The 23,554-nt window shown below is 36.8% G+C and overlaps 1 protein-coding gene across 3 annotated transcripts in view; it reads right to left on the bottom strand.

Annotated features, from left to right (window-relative positions):
• The window catches only part of LOC103141479 (ephrin type-A receptor 6-like), a 208,089-nt gene that overhangs the window by 140,029 nt on the left and 44,506 nt on the right, over positions 1–23,554 (bottom strand). For all 3 annotated transcript variants that reach the window (XM_016673897.1, XM_007557145.2, XM_016673898.1), the window contains one exon: positions 14,804–15,467. In XM_016673897.1, the coding sequence (XP_016529383.1) occupies positions 14,804–15,449 (646 nt within the window). In that variant the 5' untranslated portion in view covers positions 15,450–15,467. The remainder of the gene's footprint in view (positions 1–14,803; positions 15,468–23,554) is intronic.

Below are 23,554 nucleotides of genomic sequence, written 5' to 3'. Positions count from 1 at the left end.
ACAATACACTAGACCAAGAATTTTCTGTTTGTCCAATCATACCACACCCACTGCAACCTGATTAGTCAGCAACATTAATCTGCATGCAAATAATTTTCAATATAAACAAAGCAAACTTGTGAAAACCTCAGATTTTATTATTTGAAATATATTTTGTAAACCATAAGAGAACAAACAGCATCACAAAAACCAAGGAACACATCACCCTGATCAGTGATGATGTTGTTTAAAGCAGGATTAATTTATTAAACAATATCGCAGGCATTGACCATCTCACAGATCTTCAGTCTGTCCTTCAAAAAGCAAAAGAACAAGGCACAACCATCGATGAGCCACCACATGTCTGGCATCCTAAACCGACTGTCCAGGCATGGACAGCATTAATCAGGGAAGCAGCCAAGAGACTAATGGTAGCTCTGGATGAGCTCCACTGTTCCCCAGCTGAGGTGGGAGAGTCTGTCAACAAAGGAACTGCGCTCAACAAATATCAGGAAGAGCGGCAGGAAGAAAGTCGCTGTTAGATATGGCAGCAAGGCTTCAACCAAAGGAGATAAATGCAGGGCAATTTTGAAGAAATCCTGTTAGATTCCTCCAGAGCCTTTAGATTGGGTCAGAGGTTCATCCTCCAGCAGGTCAAATAACCCTAAACACAGAACCAGACTACAATGGATAAATATATATTTTACTGTTAAAACGACCAAGTCAAGTCCAGACTGAAATCCAACTGAGAGTCTGCGATATGATTATAAAATTATTTTTCAAAGATGCTCTCCATCCAATCTAGCTGAGATTGAGCTATTTTGCAAAGATGAAAGGGTAAAAATTCAGTCTCTACAGATGTAAACTTTTTGGAGACACACCCCAAAAAATGATGACTGTAACCATTCATGACTGGTTCTATGTAGGCCCGTCACAATAAACAATAAATCAATCACATGATAAATTAAAACAAGTTCAATCACTTTCATTTCCATGATTTACTGTTTTTCTCTTTCCACCAAAAACTGGAAGACAAAAGACTTCAGTTTGGTGCTTTGGTCTCAACGAGACCTTTTTTTGTTTACAAAGACTTCATATTTATAATTTCTGTTGTTTATTTTGGATATTTAAAATGTCTTCCAGTTCCAGTGTTAAATGTTCATTAAAATGCAAAGTTTCTTCATTTTTGAGAATGTGTTCTTGCATTATTATGCCTTTACCATCATATTGCTTGAAAATTGTCTCAAAGCATCAATATTATCGTTTATCGAACAATTTATCGTCCAGTAAAATTTGTTATCGTTGCAGGACTAGATCGTAGATCTGGGTAGTTTGCTCAAAATTAAGTAAAAAGGATTTAAGAATAAAACAAAAATCACTCTTATACATACCTAACTACAGCCAGTGTTGTATAAATCACAATCCAGGCCAGTTTCTTATGCATAAACTGCCACTCGTCTCGTTGATTCCAGCATGAAGAAACCCAATTACAGCTTCTCTATTTAATCCATGTCAAGAATACTCTTCTTGAGGCTTAAGCCCACACTTTAGCATAATCACTGAAGCTGTAAACATTACTTCGAACAGATTTAAATTCTGAGATTTCACTTTATGACTAAACTTGGTGGGGTCAACCAGAGTTTAGGCTCCAATCCAACCCATGCGAGACGATTTCACACCGCTGTTTTCTCCAGAACTGACCCAGTTCTGCAATCACCGCTCACCCCATTCAGTGACTGGATTAAGTCTATCCAGAGGACACTTGTGCACGAGTGTTTGTGTGTGTGCAGTTCCACCAGTGTGACTAACAAGCTTGGCTGTCGCAGTCTGGCAGATTGAGAGACACCTACTGCTAGTTAAAGCGTTTCATACCCTCGGGTTGTTGGCCCACTCTCTGCACTGGTCATATATAAGATGACAGGGTGAGGAGGGAAAGGGTGAAAAAGAGGTGATGCTACTGTCACTGTGCTGACATTTTTGTTAAAGCTGGATTGCATACTTACGCTCTTATTTTGTCATTTTGTAAAGAAAAATTCTGACCATCATGGTTGTAAAAACCAAACAAAATAAAGTTGTGTCTTACACCATCAACCAAAAATATGCTCTCAATTCATCGTCTTCCTTTAGGCCAGTGCTTCTCAATTATTTCCTGTCATGTCCTCGCTTAATGACATACATTTCTTCACACAATGCTTCCAAGATCCTGATATTGTATTATGTATTTGTACAAGCCACTGCCAGCATGCATTCTCCATATAATCACCTGGTTGTCAAAATGAACTGCTCACAGTATTTAATAAAGATGATTCTCAAGAGAAAAAAGATGCAAATGATTCAATGGAATATGCATTTTTAGACAAAGAGTAGTTTTAAATACTCATTTGTAACTTTTAAAAAGGTATGCATTTTTAAAAGTTTGTGAAAAATTTGCAAGAATATTTGCAACAAGCTTGCAAATCAAAGGGCTGTGCAAGCTTTGCTGTATTTCCTGGTCTTTTACTGCAAGCTACTTCCTTTATTTGCCTCCACCGTTTTATTTTTTACTGTCACAAACTTATCCTCCTTTCTTACTCTGCCAACTCTCTAAACTTGTGTGTCTTATCAATCCACGATCAGTCCCGGAAGTACGATCCATGTTAGCTCATTTGTGCATGTGTTAAATGAAATACTGTTTTATATTGTCAGAATGTAGACGTAATGTATTTATTTATAAAACTGAAGTTTTATAACCTGTTTCCCTAGAAAATGTGAATAGTAGAACATTGTGGACTCACTGGGCTGCTACACATTTACGCCATCAATGAAGCCTCTTTTTAGAGGGCATGAATCAAAGTAGCATGTAAGGGAAGAACATCATGCTGATTGTTGAAAATGTTGATGACGTTAAGCTGCTTCAAGACCCTCGACATGAGACATGCAGTCAGGCATTTGGAAACATACCAGCAAGTCCAGGTGAAATTCAGAATGAAGGTTTTAGAGTGGCCAGACTTCAGTCCAGATATTAAATCCAGATTTAATCCACTTCATATGTTCTGGAAATACCTTAAACAAGCCATTCGAAAAATATTTAAACAGAAGAAATCTGTGAGCAATAAACTATTTATTTACAGCGGTTTTTGTTTATATATCATGATGTGTGTTTATACTCTGATTGATACCATTACTGCTGGCATTATTAGATACAACTGGATGCAAGCAGTGAAACTAAAAACTAACCGCAAACTAGTATGATAGATTAGTTATTATCCAAAGGGTAATGAGTTTGAAATTTGGCCAAAAAGATATTTTTTCTTTAGATAAATGAGTCTAATTAATGTTTCAAAAACAATAGGGAGGTGACTGTGGTTGTTAGAAATGCCCCGATTCAGCTTATAACATGGTGCCACAGGACATCATTCTGGTCCAAGACCTGATAAAAATATTAGACTGGATAATGTTTGTCTTGTTTCAAAAAGAAACAAGGAAAACAAAAAAGAAACTCCAAGTCTGAGACAACTCCACCAACTCAATTGTCATTAGCATTCATCATCTCACAGGTTTACTTATTTGTTTCTTTCTAGTCCATGTCTAAAAGAATTGAAAACAACCCACCAAGCTTACAATAAACATGCATTTTAAAGTAAGTATTGGAGTTTCATGCCAACATGGCACCAAAGCAGATGCATGAAATTCCACCTACACTATTACATATGCAATAGATTCACAACAAGATATATAGATAGAAAGACCTGAAAACAGTATTTTCCTGTGCAAAAATGTACTGAATGAAAGAACGCCGAAAAAATGGAAAAACTTTACCTTTATGTGGAGCTACATTAGACCGGTCATTGCAAATCCAAAGTCCGGAAATATGTTGATAATTGGGCATCCAAGAAGTGTGTCTGTTTGAAAGTCAATACGGTAAAACTCAGCTTAGTCTGAAGCACGTGTGAGTATTACACACCTGAATATTGGAGTTTCAAGGAATAAAGACGTGAAGGCATGATCAAGCTTGGACTGACTTTGGAGTGCAGTAATCTCTGTGCAGCTGTGAAATTAGCCTGAAAACACATTATTGAGTACTTCTGTCAATGGAGCTGCAAGTCTGGTTCATGGACACAACCCATCGGCATGCATAAGAAAATGCTGGATAGAAATACAGATGTCTTAATTATAGCAACGCTCCAAAACCAATCTCAAAGCTTCTTCCCAGCAAGGACTACTGTCAAATGATTCACACAAAATCTGGCAGATACTATCTGTCTATGTTCCTACTGCAGAACAAATGAGTATTAATTAACTTTTGGTTTTTGGTGCAACCAAATTGCTACTGAACACAAAGTCATCGTTGATGATGAACCCTCAGTAACCCCAGTTTTTTTTCTGTTTTTCGCTCCTCTTTTAACTTGGGAGCGGCTGTCTCCAGCTCCTAAAATATACTTTCATTTATGACAAGTCTGCTCTTCAGTCAAGGCTTGTGATGTTTTATCTGGGCCATGTCATATTATACATAGCCTTTAATGACTAATTCAGTCTCTCGGCTTGCGTTCTAAAATAGAACAAACACACACGAAGGAAAGGAGAAATCAATTGAAATGTTGCAATGTCTGACAGGAGTGCGCTTGAGGAGAGAAAAAGACGGAACATCAGACAGTGTCGCTTGCTTTTGTTTTCTAACAGAGAGAGCCTGCCGCGTGGAGACAGGCAGCAGCTACATGTACGTAAGCAGGGTGCCGGTATGTTAGGGATTTTTTTTTTTTTTTTTTTTTTTTTTTTTTAAAATTTTATATTTTTTTTTTTTTTTTTTTTTTTTAACTCAGCTGTCTTTGATCACTTTCCAGCTTTGAAGTAACTCGCAGCAAAGAGGGGAAAAAAAGCCAAGCAGAAGTCACGGCAAGTTCACATCTCAACTAGGACTCGCAAAAACTCCAATCTGCATAATTCATTCTTTAAACAGTTAAAAACGGAAAGTGATTAAAAAGATCTCTGGGTGCCGCATAAACCCGGAGCTTCTTGACAATGGCAATTAAATAATCTCCTTCTACATATTTGTTCTCAATTACAATTCGATGAGAGAACGCTTGAGTCTTTTACGCTTAGGATTGTTTCAAAGCAACAAAATAAACCATGAAGGTGAAGAAAGAAAGAAATAATCTTTTTTAAAGGTTTTTTATGGCTTTATTTGTGGTGTTTAGACAGGAAATGGAGGGGGAGACATGCAGAGTACAGGAACCCAACCCTGGACAGTTGAATCAAGAACTTGTAGCCTTTGCAGCTGGGGTGCCCAGTCTACCTCTAACCTATATGCCACCCCTAAAAAGGCCTTTTTCAAGAAGAATTTGACAATTCCAGCCTTTCTAATTATGTGTATACTGTATATTCTTTACAAGACCCTTTAAAACTTGGTAACAGGGATGGAAGTTTTGAAATTAGACATTTTAAAATACGAAGAAGAGAAAAAGAAAGTGACATTAAGGTTCATTTTGTTACATCTCATGTCAACATGTTCTCATAATCTGCTGATTAGGGGTCTTTTTTTTCAAACTTTGTTTTGGGAGCAGCTGGGGTCAGATTTACTCTTTCAACATGCTTTAGTTAAAGGCCTGTAAGATACAAAAATGTAATTTTTGTAACAATCATTATTTTGCATGATTATTGTACATCTTTTGTATCTTTAGATATTTCTTTAATACTGAGGTTTTCTTTGAGTATGTGCAATCTCGTGGAAGTACTTGAAACAACATATGGAAACAACAGTAGATCAGAAATCGGATGTTTCTTACGTGTCAAGAAACATGTAACAGTTTCTTGACCGTTACATATGGACTGCTGTGATATCTGCTTTGAACAGATATCAAAACAGACTGTTTTGATATCTGTTCAAAGCAAAAGTGAAGTTCACCGTTCATCAGACTTTGTGTGGATTATTTTAAGTATTTCTTCAATTCATCGACGGATGCACATTAGCATATTGTGGAACAGAAAAGCGTCAGCTAAAATCCAAGCCAACAAATGTAAACGAGAAGAAACTGAAATTCATAGAACAATATAGTGGCTTTAAATTAAAACGAATAAGCAGCCACTACAACGCCGCTCCACTTAAAAACAAGTGTGGCTTGTTGCAATAATTAAGGGTTAAAACTAGATGTTGTTTACCCTATCAACTTTCCTTTCACAGTTAAAATAATTAAAAAAAAAATCAAGCAAATAACATTTGAAGAATTCACAGAGTAATTAACTAAATCTTTAGTATTGCAAATCACAGCTCTCTGCACCACTTGTCATCACTGTGATTCTTGCTGTGAAAAGTAGGTTTATGTGTTAAAACAGTTTCTAAGAAAAGAGAGACAGAAATTTCCTAGACATAAAGTTGCTTTCAGAAGACAACATTTCATCAAATATCAGCTTCAAAGCCATGGTGTTCAAAACTGAGTTAGAAAAACTTAAGAACATTTCTATGTAGCAAACATTGTGCAATATCTGGTTCAAAGAGTAAGTCACTAAAAATGTAAATATTTAGATATTTCACAGGCAGAGATAGGCTAAGGTGCTAGCTGCATGATAAGTTTGAATCGTTATTGTTTTATTGCTATTTTTCAGCAATAAGTAAAATAAAAATATGGTTTAGAGCAGGGGTCCCCAAACTACGGCCCGCGGGCCGGATCCGGCTCGCCTCCACATTTGGTCCGGCCCCCTGAACAACACCAGAGAGGATTCAGATTTTTTTCCATTTATTGTATTTTCCGGTTTATATGTGGATTTTTCTTCAACCACCAGGGGGCTCTTTAGCAGGAAGTGTGTCCTGTAAACTGTGGGGCGCATTGCTGCCATCTGTTGGACTTTTAGGGAACTGCTTGACTTTTATGTTATTTAATCAGTACGGTTGTTTGCTAGCGGTAGAGCAGATGAACGCCGCATTCCAGGTTGAATCCTTCGAAGCGATGCCTGTAAGTAGCAACTTATACTTCAAAATGAGCCTTTATGTTAACATTTAAGAAATTAATATGTTAAAGTTACTTTCCCTCAATGGAATATATACTAGTCAGTCCCAGTGACCGTTACACTGATGGGTTTTACCCATGTGCTTTCTGGGTAAAAATCAATCGAGAAACGCATTTCCCCCCACCCCCTGTCAACAATTTCCGCCCCCCCACCAGAGAAGGGAAAAGTTATTTGGCCCTCACAGGGAAAAGTTTGGGGACCACTGGTTTAGAGTCTCCTGGAGTCATTGGTCGATCCTGGAAAGGCTGCTGGATCATCACAGACGCCATAGACAGTAAAATTAAAAGTTCTATTTTGCACCCACTGCATATCAGACAATGATCATAAAAGGTTCATATTAAGTAGTTTTTTATAACATAACAGGCTAATTTTTAAGTTAAAATCAAGTAAAAAAAGAAAGGCAGCTTCCTGTATTGAGTGTGGCATTTGCACCCCAAAGGATCAAAAATATAGAGCAATTAAAATTTATAAGCTGTATGTGACATTTTCCAGACAATGCTATGTGAGGCTGTAAAACTTCCCCCCTGTAAAATAGCTGAATATCTAATGTTGTCATATATGACAAGTCAGCGGCGACTCTGAGTGAGTGGGGATTAAATTCAGATGACATGTTATGACCCACCGCCATGGTACACTCCGTTTCTCTCGCTCTCTCCAGACTCTCCCAATTAAGCCTGAGGGGCCATCCTTGTTTAACTAAAACCATACTTTTCTGAAATGTCACAGCGTCTCCCTGCCGTGCAGCCCATCTGTAAACAGCTCTATTTCTGCTGCCAACCTAAGCCCCCTGGTGGGTTTCCATGTGTTTGTTTGTAAGAACAATGAGCAAAATGTTATTTCCTCTGATTTCTTGTTCCTGATGTGAGCAGATTTTTTTTTTGTATGATTATTGTTTGCCATAATGCTGGTACCTTTGGATTTCTCCATCTCCATCTTTGTCTGTGTGTTTCATGTAATTGATTATGCGCGTCTCTGTGTGTGCGACATCTCATTTAGATGGCTGACAGGTTGAAGGACATGTGCTGTAATTGTTGTCTGACTGTCTTCATGCTGTAATTGAAAATGTCTTATCAGTGAAATTTCCATCAAGATGTTTATGGAAGCACAACGCTTAATGTTAACACAGCTATTCCTGCTATCTGCACAATTACCAGCATGTAATACATTTAAAGGTAAATATTTTGGGTCAGTTTATTTAACATTAAAAGATAATTTTGAAGGCCAGATTTTTTTCAAATGTTTTCTTCTTCAGAGTGGTTAGGCGGTTAGGGCTGTTAAACTGAAAGCAAATCAGTTTATTTAAGGGGTGGCATTTGTTTTTAAGGCACATAGTGCTATTTTACAGGACAATCAAGAATCTGTTGCCTTCAGCTAAAACAAAGCTATCAAACAAAGTAATTTGACGTCTTGAAATAGATGTCCGTCTCTTTAAGTAAATTCTACTCTTTCCAACACTTTGTACTTCTACTTTTTTTAAAAATTTCCTGGAAAACCTGCTTCCCTATGTTTTTGTGTTAACCCTGAAATCGGATTCTTTCATTCATCTCTTACGCTGGTCTTGGTCTTTACAGTTTTTTTTTATTTTTCACTCGTTTTCTGCCATTCCTTGTCCCTTACAAGAACAACATATGTTGTTCCTTTTTTATGTACTTAAAAAGAGGAAAAGAGAACTAATGATTGAATAACACTGAAACTGGGCATCTAAAAATATATATTTTCAAAAATATTAAAGGGTTTAGCAAAGATATTTATGAGAACTACATTTTTGCTGGTGAAATGAAATCTTGCGTTTATAAAACTTACCTTTAGTATTGCTCATGCATTCAAAGAAAGAAAATTATAGCACAATGCTGATAGAAAATATGAATTTCTTAAGAATGTCCTGCTTAAATGAGTCCTAGGTTAGATTTAAGTTTAAACATTACTTGGAATATGGCCAAGTGAATGAGAGAGAAAGCAGAAAATCTATATAAAAAAGAGGATCAGAAGAAATGTCAAGATGCTACTTTAAGGAAAACAAGCAGGCTTGAAAGAAAAGTTTTTCAAGATGAGAAATGACTAAACTTTAGCACTGCGGTTTATGATAAGGCAAGAAAACGTCAAGTCACAAAATGTTATTTAAATGTGTTCGTTATATTCCACGGGGCATTGATTGATACGTAAGATGTGGAATCCAATCATTTTCCAAGCATATGGCAAAGAAAGATTTTACAATGTAAATAAATTGCAGCTAGTTTGCCTCAACCCGTTGCAGGGCAGATCCGCTCTGATACAAACACAAAACTCGCTGGAGTTCACATATAAATAAACCCACCCAAACACGCGGCAATTACATTATTCATAGCACTGCTGAGAGCTCTTCCACAGAGCCTGACAAACACACAAGGGCTGTGCTGTAAACACAGAGCGATAACAGCATCAGCCAGATTGTCTTACAGTGTGAGGGATGGAAGGAGGAGGAGAGGGAGAAACACGTTCCTAGAGAACAAATGTGTGAAATGTGAGTGTGTGTGTGTGTGTGTGTGTGTGTGTCAATCAACATTTTCTGGACTGGACAGTTTGCATGTGACTCATGCGTGCACACCTACACACATGCAGAACACTGATGCACTAAATATTTACACACGTAAATATTTTTATGCTTCTTCATATCTTTGTATTCACATGACATTGCAGATATATGCATGCATTGACAACTCTAAAGAAAACTTTCTTTCACCACCTAGGGAAGACGAAAACCTGTAATGAAGATACATTGCTTGTTTTACTCCTTTTGAAGTAAAGTTTACAGGTTGAGATGGCTGACAGGTTGAAGGATATGTGCTGTAATTGTTGTCCGACTGTCTTCATGTTGTAATTGAAACTCCGGCTCCACTAACCAAGTTGGTCATCTTCATGAGACTGTTAAACAACAACAGAGTGTCTTCAGTCAGATGCTTCTTCGGAATATCTTTACTTCCTGCAGCCATTAGCATCTACAACCGGGATATTATGAGTTGAACCAACATGCAGTTTCCCTATGGGATCAGCAAAGTATTTTTTTGTATTGAAATTTAATTAAATTAGTAAGTGAGCAGCACCATTGGTGTGTTAAGTCTAACTGAGTGTGTGAAGTTCGCTCTGCAGAATGCTTCGTTCTGCAGTGGTTTCAAATTAACACTGGAAAATGTACATACACAGATGGCTCTGTTGGGTAAAAAGTGAAATGACAGCTCTACAACACACAGTTTAAATAGTACTCAAGAGATTGCTTTTAAAAAAATCACTGAACTTAGGCACCAATTTAAACTCATAGGAAATTTATTTTTGTTGAAAAACATCTTTCTACAGAAGTGAACCCTTTATTAAAACTGTAACAGAGCTCTTACTAGGAATGTTTATTTTATTTTTTTTTATATATCTGGTGCTTTGTTAGAGTTTGTTTATTCAAATAAGTCCTGCAGTCTTATTCAGAAACTTGAGCTCATGTCATGGGAATCAGAAAACTTTACAAATGTAATAACTCCCATTTCTTGTTAGTGTGATGGTAATGAAGTGTGGCTCAAATGAATGCTGGCAGGCTGGAAGGTAGGATGATGCAAAAATAATTAGGCTAAAAAAAACAAGTTCAAAATCCAGAACACTAAACAGGCAGCAGACAGCAACCAGCAAAGGAATGGCAAAACTGGAGTCCTAAATCTGTTTGCCATAGTAGCGTTTAATCTCAAATAGCTCTGGTATGTTGAGCAAGGCGGTTCAGTTAGTATTTTTAACTGCACATCTTGCATTTACGGCAGTTTGTCTTATGTTGCTTGGATTTTTTAGTCTTTATCTTACCTGCTGTAACATGAGGGTGAGTTTCGAAGGATGGAAGGAGATGCAATTACTCTACCTAAATCTAAAGAGGGTGTAGGGAAAACTCTGATATAAGAACCTTATTTAACAAATCCAGCATAATATTGGCACGGTCACTTACTGTAAAGCAGCTAAGAAAGAATCAGGAAACTGAGGTACTGGGAACTAACTAGAGAAATGGTAGAACAACAGTACTGAAAGTACAGAGAGACCACAAAGACCAGATGGTCAGTGCTTTCCTTCACAGTAAGCCGGTGGACGACAGGAGTGATGAGAAGCAAAGAAGGTGGATCAATGCCAATATATTAGTATAAACCTCAGTACATGTCGATAACTACTTTTAAATAAGTTACAACGAAACGTTAATAAGTCCCTACCAGTTAATATACAGAGTTTTCATCACAAGAATGACCAAAAATAAGCAGATCACTGTAAAATAAGAAATGGTTATAGAAGAATCTCCTAAAATCTACAAAAACGAAATTATCACTTTGGCATTTTTTGTAAAATGTAAATTGTAACCTTGAAATCATTGAACATTGGCACAAAAACTGTCATCTGTCTATCCAAACACAGCCAAAATCCGACCGAGTTGAGCGATGCCTCAAGACAAAAACAGAACTAATTCCTTTATGGAGCCCAATTAAACAGCCTCTATTCCTAACAAAACAGCTCGTTGTAAAGTGGGGACTGAAAGGTCGGCTAAGCATGCCACCTCAGCCTTCTCCTTCAATGCTCAAGGTGCTCCAGTGCTCCTTTGTGTGGAGGCATTTAATAACGAAGCCTGTTTGAGTCCTGGAACAATGATCGGGAGCTGCATTTCAGGGCTGACATTGCAGTAAAATGCCATCACATTGCCCAAAGGGCTAAACTTTAGTCAACTGTGAAATCTGCTTCAGAGAGAGCACAGAGCCGGGGAAACAAAGGTTGATTTAAATTCTGTTATATACTGTATGTAGCTGAACAGGGATGCATGATGGGGACAATTTAGATCTTGCTAATATTTTAATTTGGTAATGACAAAGGTTTGGTTTTTAGCTCCATTTGACGTTTTGATTAGGACGGTTGTAAATCACAAAAAAGGGCAAACAGTGCAACGTTTGGAATGACATAATTCAGTTCAGTATGGCTGATATCACAGACGTTACGAAGACTAGATGTTTAACCACTTTAAAGAAAAACATCTAACACAATTGAATTGGCAAAAAAATAATAATTTGTAATAATTTCTGCCTTAAAAAGTGGGTTTTCTACCTTTACACACTGTGTTTTGTAACAAACAGTTCAGAATATTACAAACTATTTAAGGAGTGCACATGAAAAAAGGCAGCATTTTTGGAACAGTTGGACTCTAATCACAGCTGCAGTTTCACCTCTGCCCTCTTGATTGCGATGCAGCTGCAGGTGCAGCTCGGAGGCTTAGCCGACCTGTGTCACTCCACAAATTGTAATCAGCTCTGCAAAGACATCTGGTTCTGGATGAGGGAAAAAAGATCCAGGGAGACTTCTAGAAAGAGTTGTTCTACAGTAGGCAAAGCAAGGCGGCAGTTTGTGAGAACAGAGGACCTATAGATCACTGTTGTCAGGGAACAAAGCTGTTGTTTGCCTTCAAGGGTAATTAGTTTCAAAGCTTTGTGATATTGATCATACATCCTGTTTAATTTAGGAAGTTAACCGGGTCCACAAATGTGAGATATCTGTTTTCATACAGTCTGGAGTTGACCTTTAAATCAAGAATCTTTCAGAGGTTTATGATGCCACTCTCTGTGCAAGCACATCAGGTATCTTGCAGATTGCAGATCTGCAGACATGTGTATCTGGTGACCTGACATCAGGCCTTTGGCTGGTTAAAAAGGAGTTGCATTGGACCTTGTTGAAAGTAGCATTCCCAGTGAGTGGTACTGCCAGTGATAACCTAAAGCTCATATCAGAGGGCTCAGGATCAAACTGCGACCAATCTTTCTCACTGAGATAGCCCCTCGGACAGCTGGTGGTTGAACACTGATGTACAAAACAACACCATACATACAAGCGTGTCTCATCATAGGTACCCCTGCACCATTTTTTCAGACAGACTGACATTTTTAAAACAAAACCTCCTGAAACGGTTTTGATTCTTAGATAAACTTAAGTTTTAAAGTTTGACATACTGGCTAACACACTTTATCGGTGACTCAGAGTCAAAATTGACTACAAAACTCATAAAATAAATTCTTATCTTTTCTTGAAGGTATATATTATGTCAAAAAGAGCAAACATGTGTATACGTATCCTAGCAATTCTCAAAAGCCCTGAACTAAAACAATTGTGAAGTTGGATACCTTAAATGGGTAATTTAGGCGTTTTGAAGTGAGGTTCTGATCAAAGATCGGAAGCAGTTAATATCTTACCTGCTTGACGTCTTCACTCACTACAAATAGTAGATTCTGAAGGCTAAAACCAAGTACAAGGCAAGCATCTACTGTCTTACACCAATAGTGTCCAAAATAACTACTAGGTTAAACAAACACTACTTTATTAATCATTACCATGTTTGCATTTCATGGTTATTAACTTAGAAGCCACTGATTATTTACATGGGAAATGGAGGTAGGAAAAGGTGCTTCAACAGTAATTCTGAAAAGATTTCTTAGATAACAGGCTGAAATTAAGTCTGAAAGGGTATAAAAAGGACAATTTATGTAGTAGTGTAAGTGAAGTCCATTTTATTGACCATTTCGCTACCTCACTTTTCTATCGGTTGATTACTCTATAAAGGTCTTGGCCTTTATTGGATAAAGCCTGAGCTGCAGCCTCTGGGGCCAACTAATCTGAATTCATGATAAAAATGTTATGTAACTATGACAAGATAGTAACTGCTTATGTTCTTAACCTCACTTACAAAAATCTGAATCAAGATAAAAAATTAAAAAAAAAGTGCTGTATAAAAAAAAAAAAAAATTAAAAAAAAAGTGCTGTATGGTCATATGCCATGTTTTAGGAGAAAACATGGGATTATATCATATATATTCTGCAAAAATACACAACATGTGTTTTCGTATTTGTGCACGCACAAGCATTTACTAATACATATATAAACATGCAGCTTCAGCAATGCTAAAGCTCTTTGACAGCAAATTTGTGATCCAAAACAAGGCAAAACTTCTCACTTATTCTCCAGAGAGGCTTCAGTGAGTAATACTGGTGGAAAACTGAAAAGTCATGCTAAAAAATACCAGCAGAGTATAAATATGTCTTTAGCGTTTGAGAGCAGCAAAATGGAGGGTGTGTATAATTACCAAGAAGAATACATTTGGGGAGCAAATAATACAATTAGATTTTAACATCAGTTAAAAAGTGCAAAAACAATTTATTTGCTCTTCTTTGAGTGAAAATACATGACTGCCGTTGCTGTAGTATGAAACATTGTATCCTACCTCCAAACCTCTTTGTGTGCTTTAACTGAGTAAATATGTAGACACAACATGTGGGAAACGAACACGAGACACTGAAGGTCCTATGTACATTGACTATAAGGACTTTATGTGATGCTTGAAATAACAGCACAGGTTGTGCCAATTTTAAGACCTTACCTTCATAAAAATTTTAAAATTGAAGTTAAATGCAGAGACAGTGTTTTAGTGCACTGACAGCCCACGAGAGAGAGACATAAAAAAGAAAGCATGTGTAAAGTTCTCTATTCCTCTTGCTTAATATTCCAATTTAACTCCTCAGTCAGCTTCAATTCAAGGAAATAATGCTACCCAAAGGGTTAGGCTGCTAATTCTAATTGAAATGCCTAGTTTAAAAGTTGTCAATGTGAAGGGAAAATACCACACACACACACAAATCCAGAGAAATTGGGAAATCAATAACAATTATATATATAAATGTATGGACAAACTCTGTGGAGTGAGAAGTCCATCGGAGACTCCCTGTGAGTTTGAAAATAATAATCCAGCTGTGGGTGCTTGTCTGCCCAAGACAATATTGTGAATAAAACATAAATACAGCAGTTTCAAAGACTTACCAACACATGAGCCATCAATCTCCTCATACCCGACGCTGCACACACATCTTCCCAGGGGGACCAACCAGTCTCCGTCTGCTCCACAAAACAGTTTGGGTGTGTCTCTTTCTTCAGCGTGATCAATGCATGCTCCCCTCACCTCCACCAACGAGGAAGAGTCCACACGAGGGACCGTGTCTGGAAACGAGGCCAAGTTCATCAACGTGAAGGGGCATTTCTTGTAGTAAACTCTCACCGAAACCAATGCAATGCAGGCGCCGATGTCCTGGAAAGCCAGATAAAAGCCTTTTTTGGTCATGGGTCCCACCTCCCGCACCTCCGTGTTGAGCTTGAGAATACGATCTCCCAGATCCATCTGAGTGAAGCTTTCATCAGCAGCAATGGTGTCGATTTTGGTGTACTGGCTGGGCTTAAATTTGACACCGTGGGCTTCGTCCATCTCTTGGTAGAAGAGGTTGAATGTCTCCTTGCAGGTGCCAGAAACCCAGGGGATGGAGTTGCAGTCGCGCAAGGTGAAGCGGAGCTCCACGTAGATCTTTTGGGCCGCCTGTCGAGAAATCCAGTTGGAGCGAAGCCAGTTGTTCTGGTTAGGTTCCATCACATTGCAAACCTGGAAAGTATGGATGGGTCGATTGTGTTCGTCCATCTCCGTAATGGCATCCCACTACATAAAGAATAGTAGAACGGCGTAGAGCAAGGAGCATGACAAAAGAGGATGGTAAGAGAGAGAAGAAAATAAGTTAGATCAGAAGGTATAAGCCACAAATTATATAACAAGTGATGGTTTTCATAACGTATAAAGCATGAAAATCCTTGTAGCTAAGCTTTAGATTTTATTTTTTAAGATTGAAATCTGTTTCACTCTTATTTCCTCAGGTGCAGGTCGTATTTTTCTCCTAGAATGATGTCTCGCTTCAGGTGCCAAGTCATCAACCCTGAAACTCCCAAGTCATGTGATCAGGGAGCATGGCAGCTTTGCAGGGTCATTAGGTTACCTGTCCCCATGTTGAAGGGAAGAAAGTTAATGGGGGTTTTTAGCCTTGCGGTCCTGCGTTGCTCTCTGGTTTTATTAGAGTTGGGACTGGCTTCAAGGGTGACCCTATAACCACCAAACATCCACCTGCAAGACTCAAATTACCTGCTTGGGAATAGGAATTCTCAAATCACTTCGCTTACAATGCAGCATCGGGCCCTCTACGGTGCAAGCTATGGAGTTTGCCTTTCTGTACGTACGCTTTCTATTTACACAAAACCTACTTCAGCCTACCATTGCTCTGTACTATATTTGTAACTTTGAGTTGCAATTAAAACCATTGCATTGCATACATTGCTATAGATTGCACTTTTTATCAAAACAAAAACTTCTAATCGCGATGTAAATTAAGGGCTGGCCAATGAACTCAAAGACGAACAAAATGCATCATTTTCAGACGTCATGCTTCCACTATGACTTGATCTGATCCAAACACTGCAATTAATACTGGTTTCACCAAGATATGCGAGCGTTTTACTGGGAGGTTTTATTCACAGAATCAAGTGTAAGGCTATTAATTACCACCTTACACACAGCACACACCCTTAACCATCATTCGGTAATTAAAAGTAAACCAGCTGAATCACATGTACACAAACATAAACACACTTCAGGTTTCCACTTTGAGGCTCAGACAGAAGATCCGACCGTTCCAATTAACTGCACAAAAATGCTCCCATTATTGACTAACACAGTTAAGAGACTTGGCTGCAGAGCTGCTGGTTATTTTAACAATATTTGCCTGATAAGCTTGCACATTTAATAAGCTGTTTTTCACTTAGCTAAATATTACCTCTTGTTGAGAGCAGTAATCAAAGCCTAATGTTTGCTTTCGCATACTCATTATCCTTTTTAATAACATGTTCTAATTCAATCATCTAAAGGCGACAGGCTTTAATCTGCTCTTCCCTCAAGGTGTAATTGCAGAATTACAGTGAATTTGATTTTGATTAGATGTGATATTGTCCATCCCAGACTCACTATAAATTAAGGATAAAATCTCTCACTGTAACTTTTAGGACGAAGGGGAAAAAACGGATAAAATATAAAGAGAGTATTACAAACTACAGTCTAGTTAATGCATCTACCTTTAGAGTTGAGTGTACTTTGAGTGCTATGATTAACTTATAGTACAGTACTGTATACATGACCTATATTGAAAATACCCCCTGATTTTCTTACGGAGAGTAATTCCAGTAAGCTTGTCAGATAAACATTTCATGAAACTAAGGCTTTTTAAAAGTATATAGACAAGTCAATTTCCAATTTCAACTCGATTTTGAAAAAAATAAATGAATAAATTTCTGGGGCAGCATAAAAAGACAAGTCCTAAATGATGTTTTTCATGATTTTCTCATTCTAAGAAGGTCTTACTGCCAAAAAGCTTTGAAGACATTTCTTTTGTCTTTTACTTTTTTTTCTCAAGTCTAAATCACTTTTTTTTTTTCCCAGAGGTCATATTTTTATAAACCTACTTCAGCAAACAAAGTCACACACTAAAAGTCACACACTAAAAGCATCTACTTTTTTTTATTTTTTAGAAAGGAAATATTGCACCATCTTAATATCCTGAGATGTCATGACACAAAATTAAATTACAGTCATGGTAAGTTGTGTTATAATCCCCCTTTGAAATTGTTTTCTATGGATATCACCGGTGAGAAAAATAATTTTTAAAATAGCTTTAGAAAAAAACTAAATAATGGAATATTCTGTGCAACAAAATGTACTGAATTTTATATTAGTTTGTGTTTAAAAATTGACTTCAAAAGTTTTCTAATGAAGAAATAAAGATGTTATAATTTTGCATATCAACTCACTTGAAGCTGCTACATCGGTAAACACAACATGTAATATTAAGAAAAATGCAATGACATTTTATAAAAACATAATATCAAATAATAACCAGCAGTCCAACAGATCTGGGCTCGAGAAATCAAATCAAAGATAGACTGAACATATTCTTCGTTACAAAAACTATGAACATTTTTAAAATATTTGGTGGATAAATGAATAATGTAAACAATACCAACAAATAGTTTGCTAAACTATTTTAGGGGTAGAACTTACATTTTAGCGTATTTTAGCCAGCAAAACCTTTGAACAGAATTGTGTTTTTAAACGCAATTTAATTCTTCGCAAATGAAAAAAAGTAATTATTGAAAAAAAACAAACAAACTTTATTAAATTTATTTCAAGAAACCAGCAAAAAAAAAAAAAAAATTAAAAAAACAATGGGGGTGTTTGTAAGCTTAAATACACACTATAAGCATCCCACCAAAAAAAAAAAAAAGTTTATCACAGGGATGCAGACACAAAGCAAGGTCAGAAATAGCTCCCAGCCTTTCATTCAAGATACTTTTTTTATAGATCACAAGGCCACCTCTGCTGTAAATGGATATCAGATAATAGCTAATATCTTGGTCTAAAATTGAATGCATTCCCCCTATTAGATTGCATTCTTTAACAGTAGAGCACTGAACGAGAGATGAGAGACGAGGGGGGAAAAATAAGACACCAGGCAGCTGAGGGAAGAGAAAAACAGAGTTCCAAGATTGCGTGGAGGTTTGTGTCCAAAAAACAATTTTCTCCAGATGCTGCAAGGTAATAAGTAAAGTTAGATTTCAATGAAACAAATTTAAATGCCAGGGTGGATATCATCCAATGACAGAAAGACTGAGGCAGCAGCATCACAGTAAATTGTCTCAAAGGAGTAAAACAATCCAGTGTGATAGAAACACATTGTTTCTAGGATCCTCTAGTAAACAGCTAAAGCTCAGTTCCCAACTGAATACCATTCACAAGAGAAAGAAATCCAAGATTGTGTGAAGTTGTTGAAACAGACCATCAATGAATGATGATTTAAATAATTTCATGCGGCTTTGCTTGTAACAAACTGAATAAATTTTTATTGCCGTATTACAAGGCAATAAAAAGTAAAACTTATCTAGGAATAGAATAAAGGGGCAATTTGTAGACCGGCATCACAAATTAGATCAATTTCTTGTATGTAAGTTGTAATACAAGACTTGTCTTACTTATGTTTCAAAGTAGAAAGCTTAAAGCCTTTCCTTGACAGCCATCTACCTTACCATCCTGCCTTACATGTTTGAGAAAACCGAGAAAATGCAGATGATTGATGGCAGCCTGAATTCAAGCCATTTATAATCCATCTCGCAGATATAAGAAAGCCAGCCATTTTACTGGCCTCTTGCCCAGGGAAGGGATTCTTTTATTAACACTGTGACTCCCAGAGCCCATTTTAAATTTGTACTTTAAACTTTAGTGTCATAATGGCCTCTCTTCATCAGAATTAAACATTTAGCGATCCCAAACATTCCCACTGATTGGATAAAAAGATATAAAGAAAAAGTATTTAATGCAATTTATGACTGAAATTTTACGGTCCACTTTCTCAAAGTTAAGTGTTACATTTCAGAACCAAGGGAAGGTTTAAGAGCAGTACTTGTAAAGGTTTCATGTTTAACTGGAGGAAGACGCAGTTATAGCGCTGCTCAGAATTACACTTTACATACATACATGAATGCCATATCGCCTTTTTGGCCTTTTAGAGATAAATTTAAATAATTCCCATTTCAGAGAAATGGTTATACACAATAATTTTAATTGTTTCAAAAGTAAATGTTAACTGTACTGGTTTGACTGATCAAAATGAGTCAAAAATATACCTACAGCCTCAAATTTACACATTTATGCACCCCATAACTTTGACTAACTTCAATAAAAGTTCAAAGTTGTGCGACCAATTAGTGTTTTCAAAAATCCTTAAATTTGGATGTTATATTATAATTATTTTTTTGAAAAAAACAAAAACAAAAAACAAACAGTAAATCCCACAACATCATTAAAGGCTAAAAAATATGGCATTCATACAATGATAAGTTTATGTAAACTGATGGCGTGTTTTTCCAATTTTAAAGTTGGCAGCCAAATTTAAAGCCTTACAGAATAAAGAATAATAAAAATAAGAAATGTTTTAGAATAATGGGTCATCTGACATATTTCAGTGTAATGAGAATGGCGAAAGTGAGAAACCAGAGAAGATAAAGTCTGCAGCCAAGACTTCAGTGTTACGGGACGGTGTCCATACATGCCTAGTTTTATAGCAGAAATACACTTGCACAGCATCAGTATGAAGATGTTATTTAAAAAGTATGAATTGTAAAAAGCAGCAAAATAGTAAATGTAAAAATGTCATAAGCCATATTTGTTCTCTAAGCTGCAGTAAGGAAGCAGTGGGGTCTCTCAGCAATTTCAGCGAGGAATTACAGATGTCCAATGGGACCCAAACAGGACATCGGGCTGGCACAGAATAAAGTTAAGTCACAGGTGTTCATTTGGGCTGCCGGGGACTCGATCTGAGTAAACATTCAAAATTCAAAATGAAATGTCCAGTTGCCTTCCCAGATTTACATGAAGCAAGAAATGATTCTGCTGTGGCATGCTGCAAACACACAACGTGTGAGAGAAGCGAGGAGTTGGTAGCAGCTGTGCTCTCCCATCGTCTTAAGTCACTCTGAATGTAAGAAAATACACAAAAATAGAAAATGCTTACTGACAGCGAGCTATATTATTTGAATCATCCCTTTCATCTTACACCGACTGTGAAGAATAAAGAGATTGTAAAGGTGTTAATGAAGTCAACTGCCATTTGATTTCGCCCAAGTAGCAAGAACAGTCAGTTTGTGTATGAAATAATAATCTCGGTCTTATTTAGAGCTATAATATTTATTGAATTGCTATCACCATCACAATATGAAAGTGTACAATGTCACAACTGTAAAGGACAGTTGGGAAGCAATATGTGTTTGATTATTTCAAATTAAATTTCAGAAATTTACACTCAATATAAAAATTAGGTTTGCCCTTAATGCAAAGCAGATTTGTGTTTTAGAATGGCATAGTCAAAGCACAGGATGGGGAAAAATTTAGCTGTTAGTGGGGAAAATTGTGTACAAATATGAGCAAATCATACATAATTTAAAGTTGATTAATCCCACTGTTAATATGTAGTTACTGGAGCCACAATTTATAGTTTTCACCACTGTGGAGATAAAAAGTTGATGTCTGATGACACGATTTGGATTCTCTGTTAAGTTGAATAAAGATAAAATATAATGGAATATGTCGTAATCATTTTAAAAATTGTCAGGTAAAAAAAGTATGACAGGATTTGTTTGACCTCGTCAGTAAAAATGACAGGAAACGTGAAAATCTAGCGCAACCTCTGGGCGTAAACTCATCATGCTTATCAATCCTATGGTTTTGAAAAACCTTGTCATAAAATATGTAGAGCACCAATAAAAGTCATTGCACACAGTGAAGGGAAAATTTGTGTTACAAGATGATGCAATTTATTTTCCTCCTGGAGTGTGTGACTTTATTTTATATTTTCCTATTCATTCATCTCAAATCTATCTTTTTCCTTCTCTTCCAATTCCCATGATTCTCCTCTGTTTATCCTATGCAATCTCCCAACACCTTAACTGTCTGTGGTCCCCATGCATTCTGTCTGTTTGTGTTTGTACGTCTGTGTTACCGCCATCATTGGGGTTGAAAGATTTGTATTTAATCTTACAGCTCCTGTTTGTGATGGATGAGGAAACACCACCTCTACCTGCTAACAGCATATGCATGCATGCACAAATCATTACCACAGGGGTAGCTGAAGTATCATTTCTCACCAGGAAACTAGATGTCAGGTCTTTGTTATGAAAGAAAAAAAACAAGAAGGTAATAAAACTGCAAACTTCAATAGAAAACTGTAGGAAAAAGTATTTGTTACAGAGAATATGGTCAACATTTTTATAATTTAAGCACTTAATTGCCATCAAGGTCTTACAAACACTTTTTTCGAATGGCATAACTTGAATAGTCATATCTAATATGACATTAATAATATCCTAATGATTTTTCAATTATAGTACTCCCCTTCACACTTCTTCAAATATGAATATACTGTTTTACTAATTGCACATTTCTTGTTCTCTTTCGTTTTAGATTTGTCCTTACTCATTTCATTTACGTGGATCTGCATCCTTCTATCTGCTTTGCTGCTGGTAGACCTGAATTTCCCCACCAAGGGATAATAAAAGATATTTCTTTGCTTTTCTGTTCCGTCATTATGCCCAGTATACGTGTGCTTTTATATGTATCAAAAGAAGCTGGTCCGTTGGGATCTTATTAGGGGCTAGTGAATCTTAAAACGGGGATTCCATCAATACCTGGCAACCTCAGACAGGTCATTGTGCTTAACTGAGTGTCAACAGGAAATTCAATAGTTTGATTGGGGAATTATGGAAATAAATTATCATTGAGTGCTTTAGGACTCCTAATTAAATTTCTAACGATTTGCTGATGAGGTATATTGGCAAGCCTAAACACTGAGGAAAACTGTACTGAACAACAGTGAACATGTCAGAAAGTCTTTTGACATTATTAGCTTCAAAAAAATTTCAGAAGGAGATTATTTTCCACAAGGCAGCTTAATTATGGCACTATTTATCAGGGGTTCATAGTTAAAAATGGGTAAGATGTGCACCTTGCCGTTAGCAGCCTTCAAACTAAGGGTGTTTTTCTGATCTACCTAAATCAAAATAAAATAAAAAAAACACACAAATGAGTTCAACTGAAAGTTTTGTTTTGCAGTGCTAAACATACAAGCTGGTGTTTAAGCTAGATCCGCATTAAAAAGCTACAACAGTGCCCCATATGCTTCTCTTTCACTATAATTTGTTCTGTTGTGGAGGACTTAAAGACCATGAGTAAGTTTGTTTAGTCTACCACCACACATCCCAGTATCTGTTCATCATCCCACAACCAGATGTCTAAATATCTCCAGTCTAATTTGTGAACATCAGCGGGTGTTCATGAAATATTTTTTATGACGACAAACAGCATTTCTGACATTTACAGTTAGTGCCTATAAATGCTGCCGAGTCAAACACAAACTTTCAAACAGAAATCCTAAACAATCCTCTCATCTTAATAAAATAACAGTGTCTATAAACATAACTGCAACCACTGATAATACACTCAGCTGATGGTGGAGCATTATTTACGACTTTTTTTTCCATAGATTTTTCTTATTATTATCTTGCTCCGTAAGATTCTGTGTAACTTAGCTTATTAGCAGGCAGCTTAAGCCACTTCTCCATTGTCAAATCTCACTCTGGTTGGTCAGTGTTTGGTTTTGTTCTAGCCAAGTCTGTTCCTTACTATTGTGGGCGTAAATGTCAACGCAGGGCTGTGGTCATCTGATGGTGTGATTTACAGCGAAACTCAGCAGGACTGTGGGAGCACCACTGGTCCAGGAAAGACTGGGCTGAAAAGCCAACACATATTTTTTTTTTTTTTTAATTTTTCGGAGTTGGAAAGAAAACTAGTTTGAAGGAAACAGTGGAACTGATTTACTATTACCACTTTGTCACTAATATTTGTAGTTTATAAAGATAACTTTTAAACTGAAGTTCTGATGAAACACTATATTAGCAGCTAATATGTCTTTATTTGGTATAAATATTGTAAGTGGAAGACAATAGCTAGTCCAACAGGGTCAGAAAATCAACTCTGTCTTAAACAATTGCAGCGTCCAAAATGTCATCAACATGCGTTATGGTTTATTTGCGCAGTTATTTATACAGAAGCCAGGAATTAATTACATGGAAAATTGAGGAGGTTGTGCAACACTGACAAAC

This window comes from Poecilia formosa, unplaced genomic scaffold (genome assembly GCF_000485575.1).
Source record: "Poecilia formosa unplaced genomic scaffold, Poecilia_formosa-5.1.2 Scaffold84, whole genome shotgun sequence".
NCBI classification, from domain to species: Eukaryota; Metazoa; Chordata; class Actinopteri; order Cyprinodontiformes; family Poeciliidae; genus Poecilia; species Poecilia formosa.
Note: the sequence above shows the minus strand (reverse complement) of the source record. Positions and strands in the feature narration are given on the sequence as shown.